We start from the raw sequence: 10,219 nt of genomic DNA on the forward strand, positions 1-10,219 counted from the left end.
ATTTATTTCCCATCCTTAACTGGCCACAGAGCAATTAAGAGTCAACCACATAGCTGTGGGTCTGGGTTCATAGCTTGGCAGTTTTCTTCCCTGAAGAACATTAGTGATCCAGATGGGTTTTTCTGGTAATTGACAATGAATTAATAGTCAAGACTAGACTCTTAATTTGATTTTTTAGTCAAATTCCACCATCTACTGTGGCAGGATGCTAACCTGCATTCCCAGAACATTATCTAGGTATTACATTTAACTTGCGATAATATCACCAGATCATCGCTTCCCCAGAAACTGAGAACTTTTCTCTCAGGAGTTGCGGAGCCTTTGGAACTCTTTCTGGTAAAATTGCAGAAGCAGAGTTGGATATTTTACGCCAGAGCTTGATAGATCCTTATGGAGCAAGCAGTTGAAAGATGATCGGAAGTGGGCAGCAAAGTTGGAGGTTATAATCAAATCGTCCATGATATTATTCAGTAATAGTCCCAAGAAGCTGAATGACCTATTTCTGCTCCTGAATTGTATACACCAGTTATGGAGGTAGTGAAGGTTAAAATGGTGGATGGGTGTTGATCAAGTAGGCTACTTTTTTCTACATGTTGTCAAGCTTCTTGACTGGTGTTGGATCTGTTATCAGCCAAGTGAGCAAAGCGTATTCCATCGTCACATATCACGGAATCACACATTTTGGTGCATCGTGTCTGCACTGGCTCCTCAAATGAGCAACAATACCAACTATTAATTTGCTGTCTTTTTCATACTGTTGAATTTTATTTACATGATCATTCAGTATCATCTTGAATGTCTCAATTGAATCTGCCTCCACTACACTTCTAGACAGTGCATTCCATATCCTTCCTACTTGCAGTGCAAAAAAAGTTCTTTCTCACATTGTGTTTTGTAGATGGTGAACATGGCTGGGGGAACCAGGTGATGAGTTACTCACCACAGAATTTCCTGTCTTTAACCTGTTGTCTAAGCCACAGCAATTATGTGACTGGTCTAGTTTTATTTCTGAACATAGTAATTGTGGGGGACATCCACATTGGTAATGTCATTGAATGACTAGCTTAGATGGTTAGGTTTGCTCTTGTTGAAGATGGTTATTGTCTGACACTTGTGTGGCACAGATGTTACTTGTTACTGTCGACCCAAGCCTAAATGTTGTCCAAGTCATGCTTCAGCTGAGTACAGACAGCCTCAATATCTGAGGTGTCATGGATGATACTAAATATTGGCATTGAACATTCCTACTTCTAACTTTTTGGAGGGACAATCAATGATGAAACAGCTGAAAATGTTTATGCCTGGGATGCCACCCTGAGGAGATCCTTCAGGAATGATTGGACTTGCAAGATCTCAACTATTTTCCTTTGTACCATGTATGTTTCCAACCTGTGGAAGATTTGCCTTGAGTTTTATTTTCATGTTACTAAGACTCCTTGATGCTCCAGTCAGTTAAATATAGCATTGGTGTCAAGGCATTTATTTTCTCCTTGCTGTGGACATTCACCAGTTTTTGACCATATTTTGAAGTAAGGCTGTAAAGATATACAGATCCGCTTATATCTGAATTGAACATTTAAGCTTTGTAAATTCTACTTAATCACATTATCAACAATATCATTAATCCTGTTTCTGAGGTTTGTGTTTAGACTTTTAAGGGAGGATTTGCTGGATCAGCTTTTTCCTGCCTTTTGTGAGCAAGATGAACCCAGTGCGATTTTATTTTTCCACATCATTGAATGGATGTCACTACTGTCCAAACAATCTGGACCTGTGTATGTCTCATTCTGTTGCATAACTTTTCAGTGTTACCTCGATGTTGTCAGGTCTATAGCCTTTCCTGTACCCATCAAGCTCTCTTCAACTGCTTATTGATATGTGGATTGAACCAAATTAGCTCAAGACTAGTGTCTGTTGCTGGGGACTGCAAGAGAAGCCAAAATGGATATCCACGCTCACTTTTTTTAGCTGAAAAGTTGCAATTGTTTCAGCCTTACGTTTTGCACTGAAGTCATAGACTCTCTTATTAACAGATGTTTGTGAAGCTTCCTTCAGTTGTTGGTTATTTAATTATCTACCACCATTTACCCCTGGATGTGGCAGGATTACAGAATTTTAATTTGATCTGGTCATGGAGTTGTTTAGCTTTTATTGCATGCTGCCTCAGCGGTTTGTATGCATGTAGTCCTCTGCTGTAGCTTTGCTGGGTTGGGACTTCATAATTAAATATGCTTGGTGTTGCTGTACTGATTATTGTGTTTTTTATTTACAGTATTCGTTCCTCGAACAATAGCCAGGTGAACAAGCTAACACTCTCCGGCAGTGAAACTGTCATGTTGGATGACTCTTTGGCTGGAGATGCTGTTGGTGTTGAAGAAGGAGATGGAATACGAAGAGTCCATGACAATGAGCAAGATGCAGTCCAGTACAGCTATTCATTCTTCCATTTCATGCTCTTTCTGGCTTCACTTTATATTATGATGACACTTACAAACTGGTACAGGTAAACACTTGCAAAATTCATTTCCAAAAGGTTTATTATTCCTTGGTTTAAAACTTAAAATTTTAAATTTATAAAATATATTGTCTCGATCAATTCTGGGTGAGAATATAATACTGACTTGACCAGAATTTAAACACCTAATACTTCTTTTACTTTTCAGTAACTTTGTCCAATAGAACTCTCTCTCACTGCCTCCTCTACATTAGTTTCAACAGAATATGTGTATATTCAGAATAAGTTGACATGTGACAGCGGATAAATCCTCACTGAAGTAGCATCTGTATTTTAGAATAGAATAACTTTGCAATTGTAACAATAGTGTGACAAACCAAGCAAATCTTTTACTTAAAGTACATCAGGTGGACTTCATCTGTGCTCTACCCCTTGGTCTCTGCTGCAGTCTACTTGTTAATTTCATTCCCTTTCCCTTTTTAGCATAGCTGTGTTTTCTGGAACTGATGTCCGCTTATTATTAAACACTAAATTTAATTATCTACATGATAGATCTAGAATTAAAAGGAGAAAAAAAATGAGGTTAAGTGGAAAGGACAGAACAATCTCACTTACTTACAGAATAGCTTGATTCAAGGATTGGCGTGAAAACAGTGCACCAAAAGGTGCTAAGGTCCAATTCTTTAAATTAGCACTTGGGTATTTAAAGGGTCAAAGAAAATTTCATCCAAATGGAAGAAGCTCATTTGGTTATGATTTAAAGTGCACTGAATAGAGTAAAAGGAGCTTTATGTATGGGGGCATAAAAAGTATGACCTGGGATCAACTACTTGCAGTCTTGCTCCATTATTACTGCCTTTTACTGAATTTGTCTACATGTTCCCCATCATGCTGACTCCTTTATCAGTCAGCTGTCCAGCTTGAATATATTATGACCCAGCCTCCACGCCTCTCTGGAGGAAAATTCCAAGAGCTAACACTCCTCTGAGCAAAAATAAATCCCTCATCTATTTTAGTTGGGAAATCCCCTAAGTTCTAAATTCTCTAATGAGAGGGAACATCCTTCCAGCAGCTGTGCTATCAGATTCTATCTGAATAATATTTGAGATTATTTCTTATACTTCAGTGATTACAAGCCCGATCTGTTTAACCATTCCGGCCAAGACAACCCCTTCATCTGAAATCTGCATAGTGAACATTCTTTGAACTACTTTCAATGTATGTATATCCATACTAAAATAAGGCAATTGAAAATTTTACACTACAGTTGGGACCTCATCAATCCCTGTACAGCTATAGCAAGATTTCACTACTTTTTATTCTCATTGTCCTTTCAATAAAAGCCAAAACTTCATTTGCTTTTGTAATTACGTGCTGCATCTGGATGCTACCTACTTGTGATTGATAAACGAGGGCACCTAAATCACTCTACAACTCAGCATTCTGTACTTAAATAACGTTCTTCATTCTTATTGCTGAGGTGATAGCCTCGTTTTCTCATTATTATTTAGAGTTCATAGAGATGTACCATGGAAACAGACCATTCGGTCCAACTCATCCATGCCGACCAGATATCCTAATCTAATCATAGTCTCATCTGCCAGCACTTGGCCCATATCCCTCTAAATCCGGATACAGAACAACTTCGGTTATCCGAACAGCAATTACCTGAATTTTGGATTATCCAAAAAAGAGCTCAAGGTCCTGAAGTTTGAGATTGGGAACTGGACTCTGCCACTACCTGTAGAAACTCTCTTTCCAAGACAGACTGCCCACCAGTAAACTCAGCAACTTATTTCCCGCCCTACCTCTATCATTTATTTTTCCTTCTTTCCTCCTTTCTTATTTTAAAATATAAATCACTGAGATAAACTAACAGTAGAGGATCTGGTTGTGGAGCTCCTGCGACGGGTTTCCAAATGGAGATGAAACTATTGTGCAAGGACCCGGAGGTAAACAGTGTTGAACCTGCTTTGTGCCTGGGGCCGTTTGTGTGAGGCTGCAGTTTCCAGCTGGTGACAGTGGAGGAAGCGCAGGGCTGATGGTTGCTAAGGGGAGAGACCTGAAGGGGAAGAAGCAAATGGGAAGAGAAAGTGGCGTCTGAGTCTGGCTGAAAAGGTTGAAGATCGCAACTCTGTGCACACCTGAGAGTGGTCTTCTCACTGATTTGAATTGTCCCTGTCTGGTGTATTAAATATTAAATTAATTCAACCTCCTGTTCGTTTTAACTTGATTCAAGGTATTTACTTGATTCTGATCAGTTATCCGAACAATCATCTATCTGAACAAAATACTCCCTGCCTGTCACGTTTAGATAATCAAGGTTGTTCTGTACCCATCCAGAAGCCTCTACAAGGTCCTCTGGCAATCCATTTCATACATGCATCACCCTCTGAAAATGTTGCCCCTTAGGACCCTTTTATATCTTCCCTTCCCACCCTAAACCAATACCCTCTCTAGTTCTGGACTCCTCCACCCCAGGGAAAAGACCGTGTCAATTTATCCTATCAATGCTGTTCACGATTTTACTTCATCTGCAAATTCTTGGTCAGCCCACTTAGCGTATCCCTTTTCAGACTCTTTCTATCCTCTTCAAAGGTTGTTTTCCTACCTATATTTATATTATAAAATTTAGCTACAGTTGAGTTGTTTATGTTGTGCCTGCCCAAGATATTGTATGTTATCTAATGTTTTGTGATGGTGATATTGATTAAGCAGCTTGAAAATGTTATTTTTAATTAGTAATGTCTTTTGTTAGTTTTTTAGGAATGATTGAAGAGCTCATTGACTTTAATTTAGTTAATTTATTTTTCCTTTATATAGCCCTGATGCTGATTACAAGACAATGACAAGCAAGTGGCCATCTGTGTGGGTGAAGATCACTTCAAGCTGGGTCTGCCTTCTCTTGTATGTCTGGACATTGGTGGCCCCTCTCATTCTTACTAACCGTGACTTTGACTAGACTGCTTCATTCTTGTTCCACTGGTTTCTGAATTAAAGTCCATCTAACATGAAACTAATTTGTATAGCTATTGATTTTTATTTAATAAAATATTGCATACCGCAGAACATTTATTGGGCTTATTGCACTGAAACATTGCGTACAACAAGAAAACATGTTTTTAGCCTTAATGTTGTTCTCTCCAGATGAATAATATGCACTTTGCATCCTATTGAAAGCTGTAAGAATGTGTAGGTGCCAGGGAGTATCAAGTTTGGAATTCTATTGCAGATTATAAGGTAGTTTTGTTTAGAAGCTGTTTACAGTTTCTGCAAAGCATTTAATACTGCTTTTAAGAGAATTGCTGTTATGTTCTACGGGTTTATGCTGCATTTAGGTTTTTTAAAATTCAAGATTGTAATATTATATTCAAATGTGCACTTTTTTGTGCATTGCGTAAATCACATGGATGTTAAAGTCAATAAACATGCCATTCCTCTGTTCTTGTAAGAGCTAAACATAAAATTTACATAATATTTGATGTGTTTATATAATGCATAGAGAATATAATGGTTTAAAATGGTGAGCAAAAATTTTCATGCATGTAACAAATGAAGTCTGGTCCAAAAATCTTGTCTGTAAAGAGTTTATATTAAAAAATAAATGTTAAGTTATCCTAATCAAATCTGTATTAAGCATTTAGCATTTCTAAATACTAGAAAATGTGATTGTATATCATTTTCTTCATTCTTTCCATATTTATCTGAAGGCATTCTTATGATTCAAGCTTGTTGTGCAATTAATAAAAGAAACTGGAGAGAATTATTATTTAAAATGAAATTTTTTCAGCAGAATAGTTTTAAGTTTAAAATTATTTTCAATCTTTTTATAGTCCCGGATCAATAGTTTTTTACTGATCGTAAAAACCTGTTTTGAAGGGTGGAAAAGAAAATGGGGAGTTGAAAGAATCGTTTCTGTTCTTTGGGAGAATCTTTTCTGGAAGAGCTGAAGAAGTCAGTGAAACTTATTTTTATTTCATTATGCATGCTGCTATGTTTACCAATGACTGATCGATTACCTCCAATTTCGGTTATGACATTTCCAAAAATAAATATTCCAAGTTTCTTTACAAGTAGATGTATGTCAGCCCAGGATCAAAAATTAGGAGGAATGACCAAGACTTTGATAAAGAGGTGAACATTTAAAGATGGAAATAAAGCATTTAGGGGAGGAAATTCCAGACAGCAAGGGACTTGTACGAAGTTGTACTATTAATATTGCAGAGAAGGGTAAGCGTCATGGAGGGGAATTGTGAATTAGTTTAGTGTTTAAGAAAAAAAGCACTCAGAAGGGGGTAGAAGAGATTACAGATGAACAAGCCAATGAATGGATTTGTGTTGGGGATGAGTGAGTTCAGTGAGCCATTGAAGACAGGGTGATGGGTGAGTGAGGCTTGATGAAGAATAGGATGTGTAGCAGAAGTTTGGACTCATAATTCTTTTTTTCCCACTCCCCCACCATCTCCCAACCATGATTATCTTCTGTCACTTCAAATTTTCCATAAAAATGAAACCCTTTCTCTCTCTTTGCAAGTTTCAAAACTTCACTTTCCCCTTAAGTCCTTGAATGTATTATCACTTATTATTCCATGTTTGAATTGCTCTATTTGGATTCATGATTTGGAGATGCTGCTGTTGGACTGGGGTGTACAAAGTTAAAAGCCTCAACAGCAGGTTTCATTGGAAGCACTAGCTTTCGGAGCACCGCTCCTTCATCAGGTGATTGTGGAGGACACACTTGTAAGACACAATTTATAGCAAAAGTTTACTGTGTGATTTAACTGGAATTATACATTGAAAAATACCTTGATTGTTTGAGTCTTTCATCTGTTCGAATACCATTTTCATATGTAAATCACAAAACCTTTTTAAAACGTTCCATTCTCAGGTTAACTGTAACAATTAGTGTTAGCCAGATAATATGTTGAAGGTGTTAGCCCCATGTGTTCTCTGTGCCATAATGTTTAGACTGATTCTAATCTAAAAAGTGAGTTAAGAGTCTTTCATGAATTCATGCAGTCTTTGAGCAAAGAATACTGTAACTCTAAATACAATTTTACCCACAAAATGTGTATGTATGTGTGCATGTGGGTTTTTGTGTGTCTATCTGTCTGTCTGCGGGGGGGGGGGGGGGGGGGTAGGTTTGGGTGTGTGTGTCTATCTGAGAAGTGTATATGTGTGAGTGTAGTGGTCTAAGTCTGACAGAGGATGCGTGTGGGGGGTTGTGTGTATAGTGCAATGGTGGTCACCTGTAGTGTGACATGAACCCAAAGTCCCAGTTGAGCCCCTCCCTATGGGTACAGAACTTAGCTATCAGCCTCTGCTCAGCCACTTTTCGCTGCTGTCTGTCCCAAAGTCCGCCTTGGAGGATGGTCACCCGAAGGTCTGAGGTCGAATGTCCTGGGCCACTGAAGTGTTCTTCAACTGGTAGAAAACACTCCTATCTGTTGTTTGTTGCGCAGTGCCCATTCATCTGTTGCCATAGCCTTTGCTCGGTAGGCATCCTGTCACTGTAGGCACTGCAAGAGTGTCAGTGTTGACATGGATACCACCATTAGATGTGGGGACACTACCTGCCACGTACATGGTGGGAACGCGTGACTCAGCCAACGTTGTCTATCTTATATGTTGCAGGCAAGGATGCTCTGAGGCATGGTACATTGGGGAAACTAAGCAAAGACAACAGATAAATGGGCCCTGCATAACAATCAACAGATAGGAGTATTCCCTCCCAGTTGAAGAACGCTTCAGTGGTCCAGGACATTCGATCTCGGATCTTTGGGTGACCATCCTCCAAGGCAGACTTTGGGACACGTAGCAGCGAAAAGTGGCTGAGCAGAGGTTGATAGCCAAGTTTCTGTACCCATAGGGAGGGCCTCAACTGGGACCTTGGGTTCATGTCACACTACAGGTGACCACCATTGCACTGTGTGTGTAATATCTCTCAGATTTAGACCACTCTTCTCTCACTCTCTCACTCTCTCACTCTCTCTCTCTCTCTCACTCACTCACTCACTCACTCACTCACTCACTCTCTCTCTCTCTCTCTCACTCTCTCACTCTCTCACTCTCTCACTCTCTCACTCTCTCACTCTCTCACTCACACACACACACACACACACACTCACTCTCACACTCTGTCTTACACTCAGAACTCCCACACCAGACACACACACCTACTTCTACAGACAGACACTCTCACATGCACCCCCTTAGACTTAGACACTCTGCACTCACATACACACACACACACACACACACACTCACTCTCAACCCCCCACCCCAGAGAGACACACATGCGTGCGCACACAAAAAAAACCTACATACGCATACATTTGTGGGGTGAATTTGTACTTGTAGAGTTATACAGTACTTTGCTCAAAAACTGCATGAATTCATGTAATACTCTAACTCACTTTTTAGATTAAAATCAGTCTAAATATTATGGCATAGACAGGAATATGGGGGTTAACACCTTCAACATATTATCTGGCTAACACCAATTGTTACAATTAACCTGAGAATCTAACTCTTCAAAGTTTTGTGATTTACATGTGAAAGAAGTGAAACTATCATGGTATTTGAACAGATGAACGACTCAACATACAAAGATATTTTTCAATGTATAATTTCAGTTACATTACACTGTAAACTTTTGCTATAAATTGTGTCTTACAATTATCTTCCATAACCACCTGATGAAGGAGCGGCACTCTGAAAGATAGTGCTTCCAGTTAAAGCTGGTGGACTATAACCTGGTGTTGTGACTTTTAACTTTCTATTTGGATTGTTCACATTCCTGCAGTACTGAAACAGACCTCATCAAAGTGGCATCCTTTTGGTTTTTACCACCTCAACCTTCTCAGCCTGCTGCAGCGTTTACTACAGTTGAATGTGCCTCTCTTCTGAGGTGCCCAATTGAGTCAAACTGTTCATTTCCCTTTCTTTATAGTTTATTTTTACTACACTTAGAAGTCTTGTGTATGCAGTGGTTAAATTATTAATCTGCTCATAAAACACTAATTGAGAAAATACTTTGTACTGGATTAAGTTTGCAGATGGTGTTAATAAGCCGAGGTACATAGATGTTTATTAGGCAAGGGAATTGAATGTTAAAAAAACGCACAAAAGTTGTTGATTCAACAGTATTGAAATATTTACAGACCAGGCCACAACAGTTCAAAAAGGTAGCTCACCATTGTCTTTGGCATTATAATATGTCATTTTAATGAGATGTGTTTATGGTTGTGCTGCACACTTTATTTCATGTGTATTGCACTGTTATCCTATCATTATGAATACCTTTTTTGAACACTGCAGAAGTACATTGGATGTACTTTTCTACAAATAATTAAGTATGTGTACTTATGTTGTGACTGAGGCTGGAGATGTGCACTGTCTTTAGTCCCACTAATGCATAGGCCATGATGTAAATTTAATTATTTCTTCATTCCTATTATAGCAAATTTATTATACTTGATATAAAATTATCCATGAGCCAGTTTTCTTTAAGTTTAAAATTATTGATATATTTGAAAATAACTTATTCAGTGAAAATACAAATATGATTAACACATTTTGTAATAAAATATGTGTGTTATGCCCTTCTACCAGTATGAGGTTTATTTAAAATAGGATGGGGGAAGGTGTGGACAATAAACTATTTCCCTCTGCAGAGATTCAGTTTGACAGAAAACTATCTTGGCTAGTACATTTATGTTTTTGAAGGCAACAAGGATAGATTTTGAGATGTTCTAATGGCTG

The 10,219-nt window shown here is 38.4% G+C and overlaps 1 protein-coding gene across 1 annotated transcript in view; it reads left to right on the forward strand.

Moving 5' to 3' along the window:
• LOC132822928 (serine incorporator 1-like) overlaps nt 1-5,471 on the forward strand; it is a 31,260-nt gene extending 25,789 nt beyond the window's left edge. The window contains exons 9-10 of the mRNA XM_060836342.1: nt 2,273-2,503; nt 5,279-5,471. Coding sequence (XP_060692325.1) covers nt 2,273-2,503; nt 5,279-5,417 — 370 coding nt within the window. The 3' untranslated portion in view covers nt 5,418-5,471. The remainder of the gene's footprint in view (nt 1-2,272; nt 2,504-5,278) is intronic.
• The last annotated feature ends 4,748 nt before the right edge of the window (nt 5,472-10,219 follow it).

Source organism: Hemiscyllium ocellatum, chromosome 15 (assembly GCF_020745735.1).
Source record: "Hemiscyllium ocellatum isolate sHemOce1 chromosome 15, sHemOce1.pat.X.cur, whole genome shotgun sequence".
In the NCBI taxonomy this organism is placed as follows: Eukaryota; Metazoa; Chordata; class Chondrichthyes; order Orectolobiformes; family Hemiscylliidae; genus Hemiscyllium; species Hemiscyllium ocellatum.